The sequence below is a fragment of the Rissa tridactyla genome, chromosome 8 (assembly GCF_028500815.1).
Source record: "Rissa tridactyla isolate bRisTri1 chromosome 8, bRisTri1.patW.cur.20221130, whole genome shotgun sequence".
Classification (NCBI taxonomy): Eukaryota; Metazoa; Chordata; class Aves; order Charadriiformes; family Laridae; genus Rissa; species Rissa tridactyla.
The window spans coordinates 31,648,467-31,675,506 of record NC_071473.1 but is presented as its reverse complement, the minus strand read 5'-3'; the positions used below and the strand labels follow the sequence as shown (position 1 = coordinate 31,675,506).

Below are 27,040 nucleotides of genomic sequence, written 5' to 3'. Positions count from 1 at the left end.
AAATATTTGCAGTGCTAATGAAAAGGAGTTTGCCAGCTTTGACCACCGAGAGACAACTGGAGAAAAAGAATAGTTACAAGTTGTCTTTTCCTCCAGAGCAGCATTAGGACCTTAACCTACATGTCCAACACAGAAAAATAAACAGAGTTTCAGCCCTGTGCTACCCTATGATTACTCACCTCACTGCAAAGTCAGACACTTGGAAATGATATCAAAGATCTAAAGTCTTTTACAGTTCAGGCATCCAACAGATTCTGATGTACGGTTTAACTATCAGAGCTGCACTGGGGAATCACAAACCGAGAATCCAAAATAACGGATGAGATGGCTGCAGGTGTTGGAGGTCTTTATTGAGATTATAGCACAGATACACTTCTATAGTTACCTTTCCACTTTTATACGATAGTTAAAAATGCTTGCTACAGTGCACATATAATTTAGTAACCAAGAGAAATCCAAAACTTAACTGCAGTTCAAATAAATAAATAACCTAGTGTTTAAGGTTTATATTTTAAAAAGTAAAAGGAACTGTACAATATGAAAATATAACAATACATAAACATTAGAATCTAAAGTTTCATAGAAATAAAACTGCAGTTTCCCCATACATAAACAGTGCAAGAAATAAAATTCAGATAAGCTTCTGAACTGGGAATTCAAACAATTTAATTCTTAAATTATCATGCAGACATAGCATTTTAAGCCATGCTGGTTTCTATTATAGCATTAATGGTACCCCTTTTACTTGGAAAACTGATAGCCATTAAGCTCACTGTGACAACTGCTGCCAATCCACTCTCTTCTACAGTACGTTATACACAGAGGTATTCTGTTGCATTCAAAAAGTAAAATATTACATGTTTCTACAGCAAAAAAAGTTTTCAATATTTTACTTTTTCCCCCCTCCAACATGTTAGCTTGTTCAAAACAATGTCACATAGTAAAAACAGCAACATTTCCCCCAGTTTAGATGAAAAGAAAGAAAAGAACCCACACTAAATAATGGACCATAATCAAGATGTGGTTACTGCCTAGTCACCTTTAAGGTTCAAAATTTATTACTAAAAAAGTTGAAGCTGTGGAGATGTTATAAAACTTCTCCTCTTGTTGAGAAGTGATGAATATAATAAATCTGAAAAAACAGTGGAAGTAATTTATCTTTTATGTGTGTGTGTGGAACTAGTCACATACAACTTGATTAAAGTGGTGCTCAACTTAAGTCTCTGTATAAAATTCTCATTGAGGCAAAGACCAAGGAATGCAATTAATACCAAACTGTAAACACGTCATTCATGTTACTTTGAGTGCACATCGACAACATAAGAGTTCTCCTCATAGACTTTGGCAACAAGACTACAATAGGTCACAGCAGCATGAGTTCACATGGAAGACTGAAAGCACTGCAAAAGAATATACTAAAAAACACCAAGACCTCCTAAAAACCAGAAAAATCTGTGACAAGTGCCCCTCCTCTTGATACGACACTCTCACACTCAACTGCTGCTCTCTCAATGCCTAATTATTATTACTTTGTTTTTACAGTTCTGTAGTCTCAGGTCTCTGTGCTTTAGCTGCATAGGTTGCCTTTGTTTGCACTCTAGCCGTTGTAGGTCCAAAGGGTTACAGTTCTGTCTGCAGAAGACGACAAGAAGGAAAGATCCTGCGTATGCCACCTGCACTGAATAACTTTGTCCTTGTGCTCTCCTACCACCATCAGAGGAAGCTGCTTTGTGAGGTCCCCTATGGCAAAGGAATGGAAATCATTAGTCATTTCATGAATTTGTATCCCAGCTCTTTGGTTTTTTGGTGGTTTTGTTTTTTCCTGTTTGTTTAGTAAAGCTTACATATGTATTTCACCTTTTGAAGCATACTTGACCCCTTCTTCTCTCTCTCTCTCACACAGAGTGAGAGCGCCCCAGTGTTCTGGGTTTTAGGCATTACTAGACACAGTACAACTTAAAAACTCTGAATACCTGATTTTTGAAATAATGTGATTAAAGTTTAATGGTCCAAGAAAATCAAGTCTATTAGATATACCCAATATCTTTTATCTTCTTAACTCTTCCCAATAAAATAATAATTATTATTATACTTTTTTTAAACGTGAATTTTATGAATGCTACCTGAAAGCAACTGCCATCTCATCAGCCAGTGTTAATTAGTTCTTCTGTCATAATCAGACCTCTCTCCTCAAACAAGATTTAGTTCATAGCCTACACTCTCAGCAACACAACCAACCAAACGTGAACAGAAAAAAAAAATAAAAATCACATTTATATACATTTCAAACCCTTCAAAGCTCTACTGTTTTTTCCCCCTTTTAAACTAAAAACCTGATCTTCAAACTAAGTTCTCTTACCACTTCAATACTAAAAGCATCAAATTGAAAATGAACCTAGCATCCTTTTTGGTATATTACCTTGCAAGTCTGTCACTTTTATTTTCATATCATATGATCCTGTGAGCAAGTAGTGTGCCCCTGGCGAGAAGCGAACAGAACGAATGTCGCTGGAATGAGGATGATAGCTCTGCACCATTCGTCCTCCTCGAATATCGTACAACATGCAGCTGGAGTCCTCTTGTCCCGTAGCCAGGAGACGACCACTAGGATCAACAGCTACTGAGGCGACAGCACTTCCTATGAGAGAAAACACACCTCAAACAACACATATTATATACTTATGTACATTTGTACAAATAGCCAACTTTTTTTTTAAACCAAGAACATACGTTGTATAAGAATACCAAATGCTGGTCTTAAATTTAAGGTGAACATACCTAGCTACTATTATCTTAAAATAAGAACACTTTTATGTTCTAGCACTTGAAAATCTGAAGCCATAGGTCACACTGGAATGTGACCTATAGTAGCAAAGCCACTATTAAAGCTGCATGAGCAAAAGTATCTTTCATCACAGGAAAGAAAGAAAGTAACTCTTTATGAAATAATGTAGAGCAATGCAAGGAATTCTGCTCCTCCCCTTCCCCTGTTCTAATCTATTGCCCCCCCAAAGGTTTTAAGAAACAAGTCTGAACGCAAGTGCTTCTTAAGAATCCTTTTGCAGATTTCTATAGAGTATGTTGACGACTTGCAAAAATGGCTGCTCCTTCCCACCCCTGCTTTTGATTCTGAAACAGTTATCTTGTGTCCTGTTTTATTTTAATGTACTTGGAAGTGTCTTTGAAAAAATTGCAAGGCCAAAAACTAGCCAACTTTTGAAAGGAAATGTTACTTTAAAAAAAAAAAAACAACAACAAGACACAAAACCAGAACAACACACGGGTAAAGATATCCTCACAATTTATTTCTTTTAAGCCAAGCCTCTATTCCGTGATTCAAAAAAAATCCCTTGCATTCATTCTATACTACTTAGACATTTTTTTAAAAAATATTTTTATGCAAGGATGATCAGAAGCACAGTAGTAATTCTTACCTGTTCCATGAAACGTTGTTCCCACAACACGAACACAGCTTGGCACTCTCAGATCCCAGAATCTTACAGTCTTGTCTTGGGATCCAGATGCAATCATCCAGCCGCTCCATGTGTAAAGTGCTAAAATATGACCTGTGAAGATGATGATTAAACATCATTAATCAAAAAATGAAATATTACAGTTCTGATTATATTTTTGCATTCAAGGATTTAACAGTCCTGTGGAAAACCTGCACGTGGTATGATCTAAAATGCCAACAGTGTAAGGCAGTACCCAGCTTTGCATCTTCTCTGGAACGAAACAAGCGCTCTCTCCATTAAATTAACAGCCAATGTATTTAAAAACAAACACCCCCTGCCAAATACCTCAAGAGCAATTTGAAGACATAAAAAAAGGCCTTGCTAGAAATAAAAACCCCAGGACATTAAAAAACCCCAAACCAACAACTTTATTAGAACGTAATACAGACTTAAAAAATGCGAGAGAGAAACAACAACATACATACCAGTGTGACCGCTGAGAGCATGCAGGCCTTGCCCTCGCTGACAGTCTGTTGTGTAAATATTACAGTCCCCTGCTCCAGCACTTATTAAAATAGCACCACCACTTTCTGGGCCTTCCATAAAAGCAAGGTCTCTGATTGTCCCATCGTGCATGCTGAATTCCAAATCTGGTCCTAAAATAATTTAAAAATCAAGGAAGAAAATGAGGCATACTTTATCACTGTTACTCCTGTAATCTTTAAAGCAGCTACAGTGATAACACAGAATATTTTAGGCAAGGGTGGGTATTCTACCAAATATAAACATAGTTGTGCACTTTCCATAGAAGGCACTATTTCGGATACTACAGTTCAAATAAAATCTCTAAGAATCTTATTTTTATTGAGTGTTGCTTGAGCTTCCTACAGTTCCGAAAGCTTTGCAAAAGTACACAGACCATCTCCATGGCCAAATCCAGCCAAGGTTAATAGAGTACACTTATTTCTTTTTGTAAACTATGGTAAACTAAAAAGGCTTTCTCTGCCAGGAGGGAAGTATCATTGAGAACACGGAACCACGTAAGACAAGGTATCCTAAGTTCAAAACAGAAAAGATAAGAGCCATATTCAGTGTAATGATTAGGAGGGTTGGGCATGGAAAACAGTATTTGCTGGGAGAGAAGCCACAGAATTCTAAGATGGGGGAGAAGATGACAGAACTAGGCAAGGAGAAGGGGAACTGGAAATAAATTCCTATTGACAGTCAAGAACTAGAGCTAGGTAGGAACATCTGGTTGTTTTAACATATCTGAAAAAAAAAAAATAATAAAAATCTACCAGAAGACAGCACAATACCAGAGTCTTGCAACAAAACTAAAATGCAAACAAACAAAAAACCAAACAAACCCCAAAAGATAATCCCCAACCTCTCAATTGCTCTTTGCTAGACAGAGACTACAGTGACAGCAAAAAGGAAGAAAGACCACGTTCACCAAAGTATTAGAATAAAAACAACAAAACCTATTAACTACATAATCAAGGTAATTTGAATGGTTTTGCCAAATATCGGACAAATAATTGAAAATAAGTTCTTTAAATTAAATACACACACTACCTGTTGCATTACAAGTTTCTGCATTAAAAGGCAGTACTTTCACATATTTATCATTAGAACCAGTAGCTAACAGCTGTCCACAGGGACTCCAGGCTACACAGTAGATTGATCCTTTATGATGCTTGTTCCTTTTGAAGCGAACTACAGGTTGTTTAGGAGTATTATAAGCACTGAAAAAAAAAGAAAAAAGAAAAAGATCCAATTTCCTTTTATTTGTTAAGGAAAATAATGTATTCTAAAATGAAAATACTATTTTTCTATTACCTTAGGTAACATGAAATACGTATGACTGTTTGCACTGAAACATATACATGTGATCTAAGAAAAAACAGAAGGATCTCCTCCATTCCATTTTCTCTGTTTTTGCTCATCTTCCCATTGTATTTGTGACTGGACATGCAAAAAGAACTTACACGGTCCCTTCATCTATAAAGGGTTGATACAGATAAAATAGTGATTACTAGCTACATACAATGAGACCTTGTCTCTAGAGTTCTAAAGTGGTGGGATTTTTCTCTTGAAAACATCTTGATCCTATGTCTGCGTTTGACTGTGCTTGAGTTCAATCGAGCAACATTAGGGCAAGAAAGCTCTTACGGCACACACTGTCTATGGTAGTACCCAGTGCAGCTGGCATGGCTGAAGGCTAGGTCTGGGACTAAACGATCATGCTGCAGATTAGAAAATCCAGATTCCCAAAAGAAGAAAGCAGAAGCCTGTGTAACCTCTGCGTATGCGTGCAGGAAGGTGTTTCACTTCCAGTTTCCCACCCACTAGACATAATCCCTAACTGGGGATTGCGTTTGGTATGACAACATAATTATATGACTGCACTATATATTCTTGCGTTTGGGGCTGTTGTTGTGCCTCATAGTATTGTAGCAATAAAAACTGAGACCCGCTGTTTTATCCAAAACTCTGCTGTCTATGCCATCCTTGCTGTCAGAATGACCGGGACTCATCAAGCACTTAAAGTGGTTAAAGGATCAAGAAAAATGCTTCGGTGTTAACCCTAGCTGGGAAGACAGAGAGAAATGCTGCCTTAAGTCAAGTACTATCTCCTTGTTGGCCATTAAATAACAAAAAAGTACAACAAAAGAAAAAACTCATACTTATTCACCAATATGAGCCTGGCATTGGATATTTTTTTATTGATTAAAGTCACTCTCAAAGCTTCACTCATCTACTAGAAAATCTAATACAGCACTCTGTACAAGAAAGATGCAGTCACAATTATACGTTAATGCAGGAATCTTCACAGCCATCTAAACATACCATACATTCTTATTTCTGAAACCAGATCAGCTTCACACACGGCTGAAATAAAAGGAACAGTCCCATTGATGTAAATTTACTGTATTTCAATTGATTAATTCCCTACAATGTTATTTCTGTTCCCATAGAGGGAAGTAGTCAAGTACTTAAGTGCTGCTGTATCCAACTCATCATCATTCACTCCAGTAACATCAACAACAGAAATCAAATTAAACTACTGAAAAATTCAGAAACCATACTATAAATACTTGAACAGAAGAGGCAGAGAGAAAAAACAGTAGACAAATATCTACATCTGTTTAAAGCCTTTTGAGATAAACATGGCTTTAAGTAAAGAATACTAAAATAAATCTATGTGGAAGCTAATTATATTTTGTTGACAGAGAGGAAATCCATGCCAGATTAGCCTAAATCAGGATCACCATTCAACACACACTACGGAGCTTCCTAAATGGCATTAGCCTTATATCACACTCAGAGTTTGGATTCACAGCATTTGTTACAAGGTGGAGGCAGCAGCTGAGAATCCCTGACTTTGTCAGGACGTGGCAGCACCTGCGCAGCACAGAGACCATGTGCTGCTAATCAACTGCATGGAACCACTGAGATTACCTGAGCAAAATCTGCAGAATTGTAGTGTGTATCTACCAGTGTTTAATCTCAAACACGTGAAAAAAGCACACTACTACTATACCTTTAGAAAAAGGGAAAAAACCTGAAAACCTTTTGTGAATCATATACCAGTTTGAAGGACAATTTAAAAAACTTTAAAAAATCCCAAAACTTTGACGTACAGTTAAACAGTTGCTGTTTATCAGCTACTCTAACACAAATACAGCTTTTTGAAAAACACGAACAATTTTGAATGTGTGTCTAGACTCAGGCTGTTACAAGGATTAGAATATCTTTAAGATAACATAATCTCTCTGCTGACTTGTAAATCGCATGATGAAAGGTTTTTGGCAGACTGTAAGCATAGTGAAACAAAACAGGAAGAGGAAGAAGTATTCCTTTCATATCCAGATGCACTATGTCACTTGCCATATCAGGTCGTGCAGTGTAACTAGAGATTAAGGCTGCAGAGTCAATCTAACTTTTCCCAATGGCTGGAGCATGTTGTGCAAGAGCAGAGCTAGTCAATAAGGAGGGGTCCAGTCCACTGAAAATGTTTTGCACCGTTTACCAATCAAGAGGAGGTTGTCTGGGCTTCAAGCCCAGCCAGCCAGCCTGCATTGGCTATCGGAGAAATCAGCTATTTCTTTTTTTTGTTTCGTATGTTGACAATAAATATTTTGGAATTAAACTTCAAAGGCTACCTTACTGATGATATTTAAGGAGGAAAAGAAAAAAAAAAAAGTCAGATTGTTTTTTGAGCACTTTGGAAGCCTGAACATGAGTCCTAAACTGGGAAGTTGTCCCAGATAAAGTCATTCTGCATACTTGTAGATCCTTCTGAAATCATTAAGTTTTAGATGCTTACACTTCTCCCCTACTCCAAGAAAAATAATGTAACTGGAGCAGAGACAGGGAGATGATTATTGATACGGCACTATTTATCTCCAGGTGAAAAAATACTCTTCCCCCCTCCTATTAAAAAAAATCATAGAATGGTTAGAGTTGGAAGGAGGCCTTAAAGATCATCTAGTTCCAACCTTCCTGCTTACAGGCAGGGACACCTCCCACTAAGACTAGGTTTCTCAAAGCCTCATCTGACAGGTGAAAAGAAAACAGAAAAGACTGGGTGCACAGTAAGCCACAAATAGTGCTTTTCCTTGGTCAAGGAACCAAAGTATCAGGAAAACAACGTTTATAGTAAAACTAGGCCAATAGGCATGCTCTGGCAAATTTTGCTGTAAAAGTTGAAGATGATATTGCTTTCTCTACTGTCTGTCTGTCCTCCGGCCAGAAACTGCATTTCATGAAGCCCAATTTGTGCTGGCTGGAGAACTGACACATGCTTTCTCCCACTTTTACAGCTGGAACGTAAAAACAAGAAACTATCGTAATAAACACAGAAAAGCTCATCTGCTGAGACAAAAAAAACCCCAAACACTTTTGCAAGGACAGGTGTGGTATTGTGGCAATGCACCTTGCCAGTAAAGGAAGAGAGCAAAAAAGTAGCCCACAAATATACAAATTCTTCAAGTAGATCATCTTATTTTTGTTTGGTAGTTCAGGTTTCTAAGGAAAGCACTGCACTATTTACGACAACAAAAGAAAGGTATGAAATGTACGGGTATCAGTAGCTACAGGAGAAAGTAGTGCTATGACACAGAGAAATAAATGATTATACAAGCTTTCTTACCTTGGGTCAATTACTTCTGGATAGGCACACACTCTCAAAGTTTTGGAGTTGGAGCCAACAGCATATAAACTCCCACTGGGATGAAAGGCTACAGCTCTGACAGCTTGTGTGTCTTCTAGAGTGTTAATACAAATGAACTGCTTTTTTGATTTGTCATCCTGTGTAGAAGGGTAGCAGTCAAATTAGGTTCTTCAGCATAAAACTGCACAGTTTAAAGTGGACATGACGGTTTTGTAGAATAATGTAAAACCGTTGTACTAAAGTATTAATAAGTAGCAGCACCAGGCTAAACTATTCCAATTACAGGTTTGTAAAACAATGTCTACTCCAGGGTCAAGGAATAGCATACTTCAAAAGTTCTTTTCTTCAGCTCAGTCATATGGCTAACATTAGATTAACATTTCTCATTCTTCCTGCAGGCTTCCAACAGCTTTTCTTAAAAGCATGATATTACAGTTTATTTCTGTGTAAACACATTTGATCTGTGTGAAACTTACGAGGGGAGCAAAGTTGCATTTTTACTGTGGACAGCCCAAATCATAAACACAGTTTATATAAACATAAGAATCAGCTTTTCACCCTGTAGATAACACAAAGTTCTCATTAAATTATGCTAAACTTTATTACATCATACTCCAGACAATTTCATCACCACATTTCTAAAATTCTGATTTTTATTTTTATTTATCTGATGCAGAAGCTTTGGAATGTACTTATTGCAAAGTTATTTCCCTAAAGTCAGACCATTCTGACTGGAGTCCAACAATCAAAATTCCAACCTAGAAAACACAAAACAATGTCTGTAAAAGACACCCCATTGGAGCCTCTGTTGTACAAGGAAAAGCTGAGAGAGCTGGGACTATTGGGCCTTGAGATCTTTTTGGGTGTGTGTGGTGAGGGAGAGAGGGGGGGAGAGGGGGGAGGGAGATTTGTATGCAAGTGTCATCAGTGCATATAAATACCTGAAAGGAGGAGTAAAGACGACTGAGCAAAACTCTAATCAGTGGTATCCAGTGAAAGGACAAGGGGCAATGGACACAAGTTGAAATACAGGAAATTCTATTTAAGCTTTTTTGTTGTTTTAAAAACACCATGAGGGTGGTCAGACATGGGAACAGGGTGTCCACAGAAGTTGTGGAGTTTCCATTCTCGGAGATACTCAAAACCCAACTGGACCCAGCCCCAAACAACCTGCTCTCATTGACCTTTCTCCGAGCAGTGGGTTTGGACTTGGTCTCCAGACATCCCTGCCAATCTTAGTGGCTCTGTGATTCTGTAGGTACTGCATCAACCAAAATTCATTCTAAATATCTATTTACAATGCAAGGATGTCATGTACACAGGATTAAATATTGAATCTTGTGAAAATACAAGTTGTAAAGGACAATAAGAGAACTCACCTCATCAGCTCTTGTCCTAGTTAAATTCCCTGAAGAGTCTTCCAACTGCGGCTGAGAGACAGCATGTTCTGATGCACTGTTTTGATTTGGTGAAGAGTTTAAATTCACAACAAGAAAGAAAAAACAAGTGCAGGGACAGATGTGTTTACAGGTATTTTCTGGACTAAAGTTACAGTTTCAGTCATACTCAGAACTGACTGATTTATGTGGACAAGTGTTACACATCTCTGATTCTTTATCATTAAGCTGTAATTTTTACATGAGGTTGCTGATTTTGCAGCAACTGCAGGCATTAAATAAGTGAATGCAAGTTAAATATATTTGTTTTCATTCCATAACATACATATACATGTATACATACACAGACACGTGGAAAAATGGTTGTTGCTTTCAGGTCAGCACTACCTTTAGTTAACGTAAGAAATTCAATTCCCACTCTGCCCTGCCTCTCTCTCCATCTAGCTGGGATTTTGTAAAAAAGCTTTCAGAAACTTAGTAGAACACAAAATAAACAAGAACTATACATATAAAATGGATTTAAAAGTCTGAAATTAAAAATAAGCTTAAAATGTAAACCATAACAGATAACCACTATTTCTCATATGTGCAGTCAAAAAAAATTTATAATCCCCACGAAAATACATAGAAAGCACTGATTGTGAGCTAAAATACCCCATTCAATGAAAAATGAATTTGATAACTAAAAATAAATACAAACAGCTACTCCCACAATGCTAAGAGAAGGACATTTCTAGTGCTGAACAGTGTCATACAACTTACGTTTGATTCCCGAGTACAGGTGACTCTTCAGGAAAGGGTATCTGATTAGCTAATCCACGCTTCCGAGGAGTGCTTGTATTAACATTTTGGCTATCAGTTGTTATCCTCTGACTAGCATCTGAAGGTGTTGATGACAAGTTACTTGCTGGATTGGTAGATGCATTCCCTTTGCTCCCATTACATTGCTGGCTAAGTGTTTGTACATCATTTCCAAGACTGTCCATACCCATATTTAATTCTCCTAGCTTCTGGATAGATCTAATAACAAGTGACCAGAGGAAAGGGAAAAAAAAAAAAAAAAGACCAAAACAGGTTATTATGAGAACTTGAGGAGGGACAGGAGTGAGTGGAGGGAGAAGCAAAACAACCCCCTAACCTGTTAAGAAACTGTTCAGTAAGATTCTGTTGCTGGTCAGCTCCGTCTTCTTGATTTACACCTCCTTCCAACAACATTTGCTGGTACAACTGTCGTTGTTGCTCCTTCTGTTCTAAGTGCTGCTGGTAACGTAGTCTTTGTCTGTAATATTCCTGAAACTGCTCAGTTGAATCACGAAGCTAAAAGGAAATGAGAATTACTGATGAAAATTAAGTAGTTAATTGTGGTGTTTAACCTAAATATTCACTTTCTGGTTTGTTATTTCAATACAGGCATCAAAAGGCCAGCAGATTCTCCTCTCAGGAGCAGTGCTTTTGTTCTTGCCAAAAACCAGATACAATTTACATATTAAAAAAGCAAATCACTGCCAGCCTGTGCTATTCACTGTTGAAGCAGTTCTGCCATAATTCAGGAGGAGACTTCTCTTTCCTACAAAGCTTCCAAAGTATTACTTAAGAGCAAAACAAATAGGTGACTGTAAACTGAAAATAAAAATTAGGAAACAATCTAAGCTACATTCCAAATTCCAAGTCATATTTTCACTACAATTTTAGTATTGTGTACCACGTTGACACCTCCCTGCCATCAGTCTGCAAAGCCAATTTACTTCTCCCAGTAGCCAACCTTGAAGAAGTCTATCCAAGTGTTAGACCTCACTTCTGAGATTGGTGCCTCGTCCTAACTTTAAAATTCCTTACACAAATACTCGAGTTCGTTTCTCATAACCTCTTCCCTTTTACATACTATTCTTTAGCTTCCCACACTGCCAGCTCCCCAGGACTCGCTGCCTTCTGCTTTCCTCCGATCCTCACTTTCTCTCTGGACCACTAGTTCCAAATGCTACCACCATAAAACAGTTGATAACAAGTTAAAAATGAACAAACAAAAATACCCTACAGAAAACCAAATGCACTTTAGTCCAAGGCCAAAGTATCAACACTGAAGGGCCATGCATTTTCAAAAAAAAAAAAAAAAAAGCCTTAACTGCATATTTACCAACTAGTAGGAAAAAAATATAGTAAAAGGAAAAAAAACAAACTTGGTGTGGTTTTTTGTTTGTTTTCAAAAGTAACATCTTTGTCACCTAGTGATTCTAAGTTGTATATGGACATCCTGATAACTTTGCATTAGTTCAGACAACTCATGCAGAGGATCCTTCTTCATAACTATGAGCCTTTGCATCTCTCCTAAATAAAAATACTTCCATTATGATTTTATGTTCTCTGACACAATAGTATCTTGGTTTATAATGGATTTCCTAGTGCTGTTGCATTTATAAAAAGTCTACCACCGTAGGTTTCCCGAGATGAAACCCTGTAGTTTAGAAGCTCTGAAGTTATCTTCAGAAGTATAGAAAGCATTCATTCTCTGTATTTAAAATACATGAATACATTCCCCCATCATTACATTATAATTCTTCTAAGCAATGGATATGTTCTTGTCTATACTTCTTTCCATGACTGATACTTGTTTGTTGCAGTTGGATTCCATCCTTTGACCCTTTGGATTCTGTGTCATTATTACCCAAACTAAAACCTAAATCTAAAATGTGTTTCCCAGATGCTCTATTCTATAAACTCTGGCTTCTAATTCAGTCTCTTCAGAAACAATGCAAAAATAAAGCTATGAAAAGAAACTTTAATGAATTTCTTACTTGCACAGATATACACATACCACTACAACGTGGAAAACAAAACAAGGTGAAATTGGACTGAGTACTATATTCTTTTCTACTTGTGTATAATAGTCTGGCCAACACCTTCACCCACAGCACGGTATCTACTTTCTTCATTCTCTCCTATAAATTCTGCATTCAGTTTTCTTGCCTTTTGAAGCCTGCTGTGTTAGACATCTAGCTAAGCTCTTTCCTCTCTCCCCTTACTGCCCATGTGCATATACAACACTGTTGCAGCAGAGAAGTTACTCAGCAAAGTCCTGCAGGGGAGTGAAGTCCTCAAATTTGGAGGACTTTGTTAATCCTCCAATAGGCCCCATTGCCTCACTCAAGTATCCAGAGTCTACAAGAATATAGCCCTGTCAAGACTAGACTAGTTTTCAGTACCATATAGGTGTCATAAGCCCAGACAAAGTTTACTTAAGAAAAATCAAACTGGCATCTGCAAACAAAACAGGCTGCATGCTCAATGTTATTCATCATTACCGATTTAAGAGACAGATATTTAAAACTGTGGAAAAAGGACAGAATGGATAACTGTTTTCGTTTTTCCCTACTGAACTATTATTTCACTTTTCCCACTCTGCTGTTAATGAGAAAAAAGGGGAAAAAAAAAAAAAGGCAGTCAAGGCACAGGCCTTCAAAGAATCCAAAAAGAGGTTATGCTATTGGATTCTGAACAGCAAAGATACATTTACTAGGGAATTATCTAATTTTAATTTCTCTGTGTTCTAGACAGATACTGATGTAAGATGACCTATGAAACCCAGTGTTAACACCAAAAACTGCGGGCAACATGACAAATTCCTTGCTAAAACACTAAGAACACTTAAGCATTCTTTAATTTAACATTACTGGCACTGAGTACTGCAAAGCATTGCCTTTTTTTTTTTTTAAAGATATACACAACAGTTTAGCAATACCGTTGATGTGAGAAGGCACACTAAACAGCTGCATTACAGACACAGATGACAGCAAAACTGTATACAACAGAAAAAAAGAGTAACTTATACAAGACACAATATGGTATTTTCACTATAGTAAAAACAAGATTCAAAGCCACCCATTGTCATGCATGAAGTTCTCAACACAAAGGCAAATCATTATGAAGTGATCAGAACACAGCTGAAAGGGCCTCATTATTTTTAAACAAAAACCCACTACCTCATTTTTTTCTTGTTTGGCTGATCCCTGACTCTGTGCTCCATTAACTGGTTCATTTTCTGGAGCTGAACTCTGGCACGAAGTCTCACTGCTGATGGGATGCTGTGGCTCCACGGGAGTATCACTTCTTGCAGCAACATGGAAGAGAAGAGAAGCTTAATTGAGAAAAATTAAGGGTAGAAAATCCCCTGGTAATTAGAGAAAGAAAACATTCTAGAGTAAAATCTGATAACAGAAGTACGCAAACTTCTTAAGTCACATAAAACTGAAGATATTGCTTAGGAAAAAATGCCACTTGCAATGGGTTACGCTAAACCAACCCCCTGACAAACAAATAGCACAGTCAGTGCTAGACAGACAGTCCTTTATCCCCACATTTTCCAAAGAGCCTTACCACCATGGGATATCCAAATTCCATGGTTTCTATCCTTATGCTTGAATTATACACCCTTTAACTAGCAAGTTATTCAAGATGTCCCATTTTCAAAGCAAGTATGTGCATGGAACATATCAGATATACTATGCAACTAATGTCTTCTATAAGATATTAGTATCATTACCACTATAAATCTGAATTTAAAATATACTTAACATCCATCAGCTTGGACATTCCTGGAAACGTTACATAGGAAAATGTTTATATCAGTTTTGCTGTTCTTGTATCATGTAAGTATTTCTGCATGAAACTCTTACTGAGCTTTAGCGATCAGTAAGTGTGCAGAACACATCACAAGCCTTGGATTCCCATCTTCAGTTTTGTCAACTTACAAAGTCCTCTTTACTCAGTGACTTGGAGCAAAGATCTTTAAGAAGTTGTTTTGAACTTTTTGGGTATAATAACAAAAGTAACTTAGCTAACTGAAAGACGAGTAATGCCTGCGGAATACAACTTATAAAAGAAATACCATATTTCTGTCATGTGCAAGAAAAAGCAAGGGCCAGATTTACATAAAGTTCAGCTTCCCAGCTTCCGCCCTTGCAAATACTGCCATTTAAATTGGACACTTAATCTGAAGCCAGATTTTTTCTGAAAAATGTAATGCCTTCTTGGAAACTATGGGTCTGGCACCTTTGCCTAATTCTAACCCTCAAGAGGTGTATTTTTTAATGAAAAGGCATGTTAAGGTCTATCACCTTCACTTAACATTACATATAAATGCTGACACAAAAAAAAAAACTGCAGCAATTTCCCGCTTTATTTAGCCTACAAGATAACTATTTATTTGTGTAGAATTATTCTAGTACACTAAAATTGAAAAAGAAAACAAAAAAAACTTTCCAGAATCAGTTTTAACACTGGTCGCTGGACTACAGGCACAAATGTTAAGGTTTGTGCATACAGCTGAGTAAAATTAGAGGATTCACAATTTATTAGTATCTTCAGGAAGTACACTTTTTAAAAAAGTAACTCAAGAGGTACTTCCATAAGACTTAAACTCCAGTTGTGAAGAGGCTGGTAAAACCAAAAGATTTAAAGTGGGTTTTAGAATCAAATGAAATAGCTCCTTTCAAGATAAGGATTAAGAGAATGTATTAAGACATACATCAGTGCAAAAGTTTCCACTGTTATTGGTGAACTAACATCAGTATGATGGTGTTTGTTTCCCTTTTATTGAGTTTAGTTACAGCTGCTCTTTATCTTAACACAAGATACAAAATATTGCTGTAAGGCAAAACTAATAGACAATTGTCACCAACTGCAGACAGGATTGAACACCACAGCTCTAGCAGTGTCCTCTGCTGGCCAGTGCACCTAAGCGCAGTGCTAGTTACCCACCTGGTTCTCTAACAGCCAAAACAGCTGGCACCTGCTTTCTAGAGAGGCATGGATATAACATTTAGAAAGGGGCAGAACTGCTGATCAAAATTAAGGCCAAGCAAAAACACAATGACAAGCTCTTAACTGACAAGTACCATTTCCCCTAGTTACCAGCACTTTTCTCTCAGAAGGTAAAAGGCACAAAGTTTTGATACAGGCTTTAGTTCTTAAGGAAGGAGAGAAGTCAAGTTTTGCAGCCTACATTGCATTAAAAGAAGTTATTAATGGCATTCAGCACTATCATAACCCAACTGTGTCCCAGTCCAATATAAAAAACATAACACATTCATCAGCCTTACTCAGATTTGTTTTGGAAAACAGTAAATGAATATTTAAGCTGAACTACTATTGTTAAGCGATAGAGCAGTGCTACAATGATGGCATATGGTCATTTCCACTGACTTCATTTGGACTATTTCTGTATGTAAATTTCTGAAGTATACTTAATCATTTATGGTGTCGGGACCAACATTTACAGACATGTGAGGACAGAATGGGATGGGAAAAGAAGATGAACCTATAGCTATTCCACAGTCTCCATTTATTTATCTGGAATGAAAGAATTCAGTAATACTGAACATAAATCTTAGCTGACTGTTACATAATTGGAGCATATCTGTGCTCTGCGCTGGGATTTCAGCTTTAAGAAAGTCCAGATTGAATCCATAAGGCTCAAGACCAAATATGAAAATTTACTTTGATCATAATAATGTAAGGAAGAAACCCCCTTGTATATAGAGTTTTAATTACAACAGATTTTCAACAATTGAATCACGTTTGAACGTTACAATTATGTTCAAAGTTACATTGTAGGTAACAACCCAGTAGGATAAAGCGCAACACAAGCCAAGGTAAAAATAAAGCTACAGTTGCACTTACCGCTCAGGTGACTCTTCAAAAATGCTGTGACACTCAGTATTCTCAAGCATGAGACTTCGGCTGAGATTCTGTACTCCCGGGTAATGGAAATTAGCAAAGGAGTGCGACATTGGAGAAGTTTTGGTCCCAAGGTCTGTGACTCGCTTATCGTGATTTGTTAATCCACACGACAGCCCATCTAAGGCAGGGTTTAAGGAGCGGGTCATGTAAGCATCTGCTGACTGAGGCCGTCTCATTGGGGATGATGGATAAGGAGAAAGTTTGCTGATAAGAGGCGTCAAAAGATCAGCATATGCAGCTTTTGTAGGCTTGAGGAGTTTATCAACATGAATATTAAGCATCTTTTGTTCAAAAGCACAAGAAAAAACAGTAGCTGGCAGATTCTGCAGCCACGATAATAAGCTAAGGTCCAAGTCATCACACCCATTACCACACAAGAGATCAATGCCCAGCAAGACTTCACTTTCTGTGATTTCTTCTCCTGTTGCTTTACTCTGACAGAATTCCACACAACATTCATAAAGCAATCCCTTCATTACAAGCTGAAATAAGCGATTGTTACTTGCTTTGAAGCCAGCCTCACTCAGTTTCCTATCGGCAGGAATAAACTCTGCCACCATGACGCAGGCTTCTTCAAAGCAGTGAACCCGTGCAGTGCTGGGATTCCAGTCCTTGAATTCTGCATGGTTGGTCAAGCGAGGCAGTGTCAGCAGCAAGCAGAGTTTGCTGTAGTCTTCCTTAGAGGGACAATATTCTTCCAGCGCATGTAGGCACTGTACAGCCTCCCGCATTGTAAATTCCAGCTACAGAAATATTAACAGAGTAGTTTGTAGTACATAAGTTTCTACAATAAAAGTTAGTTGAAAAAGAACAGGCAGTAGCAGAATTTCTCCACTATCATTCCTTTATTACTACTACTGTTTATGTTTTAATACAATATAGAGACCAAATTTGCTGATGCAAATGTAGTTAACAGAGCCAAATTTCTGGATGCTCTTACTTCCTGAAATCGCCCCCAGTCCCACTTTCTACAGATCTATGGAACTTCTTCATGTCACTTCAGGTTTGATAGGCCTCAAATTTTGAATCTGTAGCTAAACAGCTACAATCCTATTGTAGCACAGAAGGTTACTTCCATTCTCAAAGCCAACTAAAGGTTTTTTCCCTTTTTTATGACTATGAAAAGCTATTAGCATAAGTTATAAAAGGCTTGTAGATTTCTCTAGTTTCCAGTGATTAGCAACTTTGAGTTGTCTTTTATATTGAGATTTTCTGTTCTTCAATCAAAAATATTAAAAAAAGTTCAAAAAGTTCTCAGAAGATAAGACCTCCAAATGAATAGAGGGCTTTGTACTAAAGTTTGTTGATAGCTAAAAGCCAACAACCACATTAAATACACACAGCTTGGTATTTTTAGTTACAAAGATTTAAAAAAAAAAAAAAAAAAATAAAACCCCCCACTTACCCATGTTACCTAGCTTCTGCTCAATACAGCAGCCTTTCATCCACAACACAGCAACACATTTGGTTACATTCAAAGCAACAAATCAAAAACAAAAAGACAGAAACCTGATTTTTTTTTCTCTACTGCCATCTAGTAAAGAATTCCTTTTAGCTTTCTTTGCACTGTCAAGAGAAGACCCTGCAGTACAATGTATGTGTAATGGGACAGAGAATTAATTCAGTTTTGAAAACAAAATCAATTGTCTTAAAAATTAAGAATGTTAAGTTCATAACATTTGTTAGAAATATGGTATTCATGTATTATCAAGATAAATGAAAAAGTATAATTAATTTCCACAATCTGCACACCTTCTTTGTCAGTTTGAGTTAATGCCTCTTTCTATATTGAAAGCCTAATGCGCTGTTTGTACATTTAACTGAATTGGTCCATTGTGAACACATCTGTTCCCTCTGAAGAAACAACTGTGTCCTTTTTCTCTAAAAGCAACAGAAATTAAGTTTAATTCAAATTGGAATCTTTCACCTGGTCCTGATTATGACAATAAATTTCTGTAATTCTGAGGCTTGCTTCAGAACTCTTTTGAAAAAAGAGAGCCCTGTACTTTAGCATAATGGCATAAAGTAAATCTCTGGGTCAGGACCACAAACACGGCATATGGTTACTGATCTACGCTGCCGAGTTTCAAGCAACCTTTGTATACGCAATCCTCCTTGCGACCTGGGAGCCACATTCATTTCCAAAGGATACCAATTATTTTTTCCATTGTTTATGAAACCATTTGGTAATAGCTCAAATTTGTGTATTCAGTGCTGGAAGCTTCCGCTTTGCCTTTAATCAGAATACCTCAATAGGCTTCTTGACAACAAAAAAAATTTTCACAAAACAGAGAATTCTTACATGCTGAGGCTCATCTTCTGCTGACATCGCGTTGTTTACACATAAGGCTTCCAAGAACTTCTGCTTCATTATAATATAACGAAATCTGCAGGTGAGAAGTGAAATACTATAAATCTTGATCAAGTAGCTAAACATTCTTTTAGAAATAAACAGAGTATTTTACAACTAATTTTTGAGTTAGGCATAGAAATTGGTCATTAGAACATGGAACTCTGATCTCAAATTTTAACAAATTGGTAACCACAAAATGTCTTTTTCAATTACTGCTTTCAGAAATATTACATTTAAAATATCAGACGGCTACTAAGAAATAAATATAGCAATCACACTAATTTTTTAAATAGAAATACGACAGAGCAGCCAAATACAAAAACAGGCACCATATTCCTACAGTGTATGGAAAATGAAAACTCATTACAGATTATATGCACATATTTTTCATAGTTTAAGTTAAAAAAACACATGCACACACTTTAGGAATGGTATATAGGTTAGAAAAAACCCAGGAAAAAAAAACTCAGAACTAGTGCTTTCATACACAATACTTAGAAATTCATGTTTTCCACAACTCAAAAAAATTGAACTCTGACATACATTCTATTTTACCTTTTCTTGTCGAATTTTTCCATACATTCAAGAGGCTGAATAAATTGAAGAACCTCATCCCACTGTCCATCAAGAATCAACTGCCTAGTGAAAGAAAGAGTCACTCCTTTAATTTCACCGGACAAGAACATCCTCCTTCTTTTTAAGCAGCTCATTCAAAAACACAACAGTCATTTAAATCTACAACAGGTGATCAGCCTGCTTTGAAAAATTAATGCTTTGCACAGATGCTAAGATGACTGTCTGATCTGAGTAGTAATAAGAGCAAAATCCAAGCCCTTTCTCAATATTTTGTAAAAATAACTGCATACAAGAAGGGCAAATATTAATTACTTTTAAAGACACATCAAAAAGGACAAAATGGTCCTGTGTTTCCTGCTTTATCCGTAATTCTTATTTAAAAAAAAATAATCTTACTTCAAGAATACAAATAAATATATTGAGTCAATGAATATGTCCTGAAGAATGAAAGCAAACTTAAAAATGAGTTAATATTAATTGTATAAATACCGCTGGGCCTATTTTACAAGGGGAGGAGGAGAAAAATCCGCAACTCCCATATTAAGAACATAAGAGGAATAGTTTGGCAGGAACTATGCCAACTCTAAAACCAGTGCGCTAGACTGCACAGGTGGATTAGTTCAATTTCTTCATATCCTCCTATGACACACAGAGTTCTCTATAAAAGGCCCAGATCTACAAGGAGTGAGTTTCTCATTAGAGGTATACTCCAACTAAGCTAGGAATAAAACTAACAAACAGGATTAATAACTTCAATCTTTCTCTAATTATTCTTTCATTTCATTCCAATTATCCACAATTTTGAACTATTTCAAAACGTAATTTTAAATTCCTTTTAAAATAAAAGGGAAGCCGGGGAGAAATCTTGTTCAGTGATAAAATACATTTTTTAATGTGTTAAGAACAGCTGGGTAAGTTATTTTCTCATGCTTCTACCAAGTTATTAAATACCTTTGGCATGAAATAGAAAACAGCAATGCTAAAAAACTAGTGTGCATCTAATGTGACTCCTTTTAATAATTTTGAGGGCAATATGATGAATGGTAAATCACACCAACTCTCACGCCTTTATGACAGCAGAGACTCCTTTCACATTGTTAACTTTAAGAGAGATCTAGGTATTATTTTGAAATGCAGATAATATTTTTTGGAAAAGCTTTAGAAACCACTCCACTCATCCTAGATCTTAGCACTAGGATATTGTCAAAATATTTTATTTATTTTAGAAGTCAATGATCTACATATTCAGTTACATGTGACTTGGTAAACAGATAATAACAGATCACCGCTGCCAACTGAGGATCTTGCTCTCTCATCCTGTTCGCGCTCACGTGCTTTCTCCAACTTAGCCTGCGCTGACACTGGCACTTGTTGAGACTCCTTCTCACTTCAATTCATTAGCATGCCAGAAAAATAACTAAGTTAAAATGAATGAACAAGCAAACAAAAAAAAGAAATCTAACTCTAAACCTGTGTTGATGATGCCTAGTCAGTTACTTCAAGCAGCTCACAGAAGGAGGTCATTAACTACACAGCTGGACCAGAACTGGGATCAGGAAGAAGCAGAATACAATGAGGGCATAACGCTTCCTCTTTAGTGGCACGGGGCTGCACACAGAAACACAGTCCAATTGTATGTTTTCAGGTATGTGGTATTTAAGCACCAGAGAAAGAAATCCTACCTTAGAAAAAGCATGTCATCTGAAAACAGGCCATTAATGACCCCACTTTCCTTCTCAAGGGCCAGCATGCTGATATGAAGTTTCCTTGAGTTCAGAAAATCTAGTATTAGCTTAATTATTTCAGCTTCTTTAACATTCACTGTTTCTTCAGCCGTCATGATGGCAGCCTAAAAGGGAAAAGAAGAGAGAATTTTAGCTATGATCAATATCTTATTTTATGCTCGGTTAACAAACGTTGGCTACTAAAAAACATAAAAGCACACTTTTACAAAATAGATTATAGCATTACAAAAATTAAATAGACAGGATTAGGAAACTGATTTCAAGAGGCTGATTATGAAGTCACAATTAAGACCTAACAATGCATCTGCATCATCTTTATTTCTGTCTCACGCAATGCATAGATAGGGGCCCAAATAAACAGATCTACCAAGAAATAAATCCTCCTGCAGTGTGAAAATATTGTGTTGCAGACTTACCAAGTCTGCAACATGTACAATTTTTCCTTTTTGAAATGCAAACACTGACATTGAAAGAGCATAAAAATGAACCAGTTACTACATCATTATCTAGGGATCTTACATATAAACTTAAATGTTTCTAACACATACAAAAAGCACACCACACCAAAAATACAGTTTCCTCCTACTCCATTTTTGAAGTAACGTATAGCAATTAAGCCAAGGCTTTTCCTTCTTCCTTCACAAGGACACCTGTATCTGTCTATATGCTTTATGAAGAATCTAAAGCTGCAAACCCAAGGTGGCCTAGGCCAGTCTGACTGCCAGAGTCCCATTTGCTCACCTGCCTCCAGCTGCATGTTGCTGGCCCTTCCTTAGCTCTCCTCAGTTGTGTCACTGGGTTAGCTTTTCCAACTCATGTGTTGAAGTGGCTCTAATGAGTTCTCCAGCCAGCAGAAAGAAGATGCAGATGGGGCAGTGACAGGCCGTGGCCCTAGCTGCCAGCAATCAGCTTGTTTAAAGCTCCCATGGATACAATGCCCAGGATCCTTTGCAACACAATTCCTTCAAGGACATGAAAGTTGTAGCATGTACTTCTCTTAGGAAACCTAAAATAAATTCTGCTTCTGACTAAGTCTTCTATGGTTCCTGAAGCCTGACTTAAAAGTAGAAGCTGTTCTACTTTTTTTTTTTTTTAACCTTAAAAAGACTTTACAGCTGTAGCTCAGAAGTTGATCTGCTGAAAACTATCTGGGGATATGGGGAGAAACCCTATAACACAGCCAAGCTGTGTTAGCACTGCCTCATCAGGATCTCTTAAAAAAAAAAAAAAACACACACAAAATCTAGTGGCTACAAGACTGCAATTTCACATCAGGAAAAATTCAATTTAAGCCCACGTTTCTGTAGAAAGGAGTAGTCCCTCTTCTGTCCCAAAGGACAGATATAATGAGTTTGAATAATCCAAATAAGATACTCAAAAAGTATTAAGAAGAAATTAATTATTTATCGGAGAAGAGGGGAAGAGAAAAATAGTGAAACTTCTTACTGTTCATCATAAACCACTGCTAATGAACTTGAGAGGATACAAAAATTCAGGCATTAGTAAGACGGGGGTTTGTACTACATCGTCTAAATCCACAAGTTTTCCATCTTCCTCATGGTTTTATGCCAGCTCTTTTCCAAGTAAGTTTTTTCCAGAATGTTTGACTAGGAAAGCATTTGATTATACCAGCATAGTTTATTTTGGAACAACAGAGACCTAACTGTGCCAGATGAAATGGCCTAACTTCTTTTTAAAAATGGCCAGGTTTAATTCTCATTTTAGTCACAGAAGACTCCAATCACCAAGTATTTGGGTGGGTCTCATGAAAGACACACCCAGAGACCACACTCCCCCTCTCAGCTAGTAAAGTCAAAGGAAAAAAAAAATACAGCTTACAGAAAGCTTTGCTGCAGGAAAAAAAGCAGATACGACACACAAATCCAAACCCAGAACTTGTAGAAAGATGCTTTTTCCTTTCCGTATTAGCACTGCTTCAACTTCCCTTTTTGGCAACTGGATATGGATTTTTGCTCTCAGAGAAAAATTCAACCCTACCCTTATACACTAAAGGAAAAAAAAAAAAGTCAACACAAATTTAACCAGCAGTTTAATATCAACATCTTCATTCCCAACCTCACCTAATGCATTTGCATTTCTCTTCTATTACACTTTATGGCACTGGTGGTTTTTATACAAATTAAATTAACTTCCTTGCCAAAAGACAAAGTAGAACTTAGGCAAAGCTATACTGAGACTCCCCATCAGAGAACTACTAGAAAAATTCACACTAAGACTCCCTTTGAAGAAAGGAACAGCAAGTCCATCTTTCTTTTCAACTGGATCTACCAGACTCAAGACTAAACATGAAGCCACCCTATATATCTTCAAGACTGTCTTAAAATTAATTATTTGTATATTCTATTGATGGAAAAATCAGCATAATACTCAGTACTTTGCTTAGAAGTATAACTACATTAAGTAAAATCCAGCATCTGCAAGAAGTTGTCTTCATTTTCCAGTGTAGTTTTAAAAGAACAGGTTTCCTGAACATAAAAGCCTTTGCCAATTCTAACACTTAACTTCACATACTTTATTTATACTGCCCATATAAATTAGGATAAAAGATGATTGGCACCCTCCATATTTGATATGGGACCACCAACAGCATTTTTGGGGTCCCACTAAGAAATATAATATAATATCAAAACACAGTTTGGATACTGAACTTCTGAAGAAGATTTGAAGCACACCAATAAGCTCATACATTAACAATATTATGAAAATTTTTAGTGCGCATTTGCGCTCAGAGCAACACTCCCATTGCACAAATAGCTAGAAAAGAACAGTAAACCTACTAGAGAAGATTTTCACCTAATTGATGGTTTTGTAGGCTGATGAGCTCAGACTTCTCTTACAAGCATTATGCTGTCAAAATAATAAGCAGCACTGTAACACTATCTGAAATTATAAATATACATAGGTTTACACACTGTCCCCTATAAAATATATCAGTTTTTCTGACATTCAGTGGTGTGTGTGTGTACATGTATAAATAAAAATAATAATAATTAAAAATCAAAGAACAGCAGGGAAACTCAAGATTAGAGCTCAAGCTGCATCTTTGGTCCATCCCACTACATTGCTTCCTGCCAGCACATATGGCATGTAACGTCACAATCTGATCAGCTCAAGCACTAATGCTTAAGAATGACTGAAGCACAGCACTAGCTTGAGGTATAAATGAAAGTAAACGAGTATCAGAGCCTAACATTTCAGGTGCCTTCTACCAACCAGGTTTTTGCTAGAACCTTTTTATCTTACCCAATCTTTTCAGAACAGCACTGTTCCACACCTGTCCTCCATCCTTCTTTCTCCTGTTCACTCGCCATTATCATCTTCACCTAGTTCTGAATTTAAATTTCTTTTCCTCCCAATAAATCTACATCAAGAAAAAAAGAAACTTCTTGCCACAAACCTGACACATCATTTCTCTGTAGCTTCAATGGACAAGATGTCCTTTAAATAAGCTATTTGGAACGTAGACTAGCGACTCCTAAATTTTCCAGAGAGAGGCTTCACTCTTGTTCCGTTCTTACTCATTTTCTAAGAACACGTCAACAGCAAGAATCCTCTCATGATGTTACAAGCATAGAAAATGATTCTTAAAAAAATAAAATACGCTCTTATGCATATAAATATACTATTTTAGTATTTTAGAAAAATATTTATCAGCTAGAAGTAAACTTCACATAGTCTTTCTCTTTAAGTTACCTCCCTTAGAAAAAATTTAAAATGCATATGCATTCACCTGACAAAGTAAGGTTTAATATTCTGGAAGACAAGTAAACAGCAATAATGCTTATTTTAGAATTTCACTGTTATTGATCATCTGAAATAGATCACTTGCCAATAGTATACAATATGCATTCACAAAACTGGACAAGGAATATAAAATCTCTAACAACTCAGAAATACAACAAAGAAATAACATAGTTCAAATCTTAAGTGTCATACTGAGAGCGCGGTGATATGTTTAAAGGGAGAAGCGATGCCTATTTAGAAGTCTTGGTTCACTGACTTCAATGACAGCTGCAATGCATACCCATAACCTCAGCATCTTGCTGAACTACGTCATAGAAAAACTGAATGTGAAGAAGTAATACATATTTAAGCAGCTGGCTGTTTTACATCAAGTTATTTCACCTTCTAATCCATCCCACAGTCACTTACATATGACTCTTGGGCCTGCCCAGAGGCCACTCCAGAGTGGCGGTGCAGACCCCATGGGGGACTCGGGGCCCGGTCAGTACCTAGTGGCTCCATTTCTGATGTGCCCTCAATCATCTTCCAGTTATTCTATATCAAAAGAATTTACAAAATTACAAAAATTACAAAAAAAACCTCTATAGGCCAAATTTTTTATTACAGTGGTTTCCCACAACAGCTAGTGCAACTCACCGACACCCATTTTACCCTGAGATCGTACGATTTGTTATTTCAAATGAACTGTATTGAATATACTAAGGCCTTAATAGAAAGCCTTCACCAAACTTTGTACAGTTGAACGCTGTGATTGAAACCTTTTTCTACTCCAACACACAGCAAATAAGCATCCTCTTACGTACTAGCCTATTCTGCCTCACACAGATATTTTCACTGGCTTACCCTCTAGTAATCCATTTTTTTCACCCTGCTTAGATCAGCTGTTGCTTTAGAGCCAGCACAGTAATCCTCATCTCACCATGCTCGAGAGGTGACCGGCAGAGCTCTTTGCAACAATCACACTCTTCGCTCACAGCATTCTGCACCGCAAATGCCAAAAAGGTGACACTAAATTATGCAATACTTTCATACTAGAGCGAAAACAGAATGCAGAAAAAAAAAATAATAATAAAAAACAAGTTAGAGAGACTACAAGTGAATGCATTTTGACTGAAAAAACCCCATCAATTGCTCCAAATTGTTCTCTTTTTTCTCTTCACTTGCGGCTCCACACGAAACCCCCCTCCGCCGGTGGCAGGGTTCAAAACAGCCGCACCGCTTAATTACACGGCGCCCAGCCCGTACATCGAATTAGCATTTCGGGAATGTCAGCTCCGCACCAGCGGCACGACAGGGCCGCGGAGGAGGCGACGCTCCTCTGAAGCGTCCCCGCAGACGGGGCACACCCCGGGGACGGGCCGCGGCCAGTCACGGCACCGCGCCACGCCGCCCGGCCGCCGGTGCCCGGCCCGCCCGCAGCCCCGGCCGCCGCAACAAAGGGACAGCGGCGGTGCGGGCGTCGCCGCCCCGACGATGTTGCCCTCGGCGGGGGGGACAGGCGCAGCCGTGCCCACACGGCAGGAACGGGGCGCGGAGACGGGCGACCCCTCACCAGGGCGGGCTCGGCGAGGCCACCAGGCAGCGCTCTCCTGACGGCGCGGCGGCCGCAGCCCCTGCCCCACCCGCCCCAGCCCCTCGCCCGCCGGCACTCACCTGAGGCGCCCGGCGGCCCGGTGGCGCCGTCACCAGCGGGGCGTGAGGGGAAGATGGCGGCAGGCCTCGGTGGCGGGGCGGGCCCGGTGTCGGTGCTGGGGCGGGGGGGGGGGTGTCTCGCTCCCGCTCCGCTCAGCACTGCGGCTGCCACCCGCCCTCAGCGCTGAGTGCCCGGCAGCCCAGGG

The 27,040-nt window shown here is 37.9% G+C and overlaps 1 protein-coding gene across 9 annotated transcripts; it reads right to left on the bottom strand.

Moving 5' to 3' along the window:
- Positions 1-329: 329 nt before the first annotated feature.
- On the bottom strand, positions 330-27,006 carry WDR47 (WD repeat domain 47). Of its 9 annotated transcripts, none has more exons than XM_054212437.1 (16): positions 26,856-27,002; positions 25,611-25,736; positions 21,375-21,541; positions 19,672-19,755; positions 19,066-19,150; positions 16,704-17,506; positions 14,003-14,132; positions 11,167-11,345; positions 10,791-11,048; positions 10,011-10,086; positions 8,611-8,768; positions 5,031-5,200; positions 3,941-4,111; positions 3,435-3,566; positions 2,420-2,656; positions 330-1,740 (listed from the first exon to the last, which is right to left on the bottom strand). In XM_054212437.1, the coding sequence occupies exons 2-16, from the start codon at positions 25,722-25,724 to the stop codon at positions 1,598-1,600; spliced, it is 2,907 nt and encodes a 968-aa protein (XP_054068412.1). In that variant the 5' UTR covers positions 25,725-25,736; positions 26,856-27,002; the 3' UTR covers positions 330-1,597. The 9 variants fall into 9 exon arrangements, with proteins under 9 accessions (XP_054068412.1, XP_054068414.1, XP_054068415.1 ...); XM_054212439.1 differs by having other exon boundaries at positions 14,003-14,129; XM_054212440.1 differs by having other exon boundaries at positions 2,420-2,638; positions 26,856-27,001.
- Positions 27,007-27,040: the final 34 nt, after the last annotated feature.

Excerpts from the sequence above, each read along its gene's own strand:
- WDR47 (XM_054212437.1), bottom strand. The coding sequence starts at position 25,724 with ATGATTGAGGGCACATCAGAAATGGAGCCACTAGGTACTGACCGGGCC. Across the intron at positions 11,049-11,166 it reads ACTGAACAGTTTCTTAACAG|ATCTATCCAGAAGCTAGGAG; the intron begins GTTAGGGGGTTG and ends ACTTGTTATTAG. Across the intron at positions 4,112-5,030 it reads AGAAACTTGTAATGCAACAG|GACCAGATTTGGAATTCAGC; the intron begins GTAGTGTGTGTA and ends AAATTATTTTAG.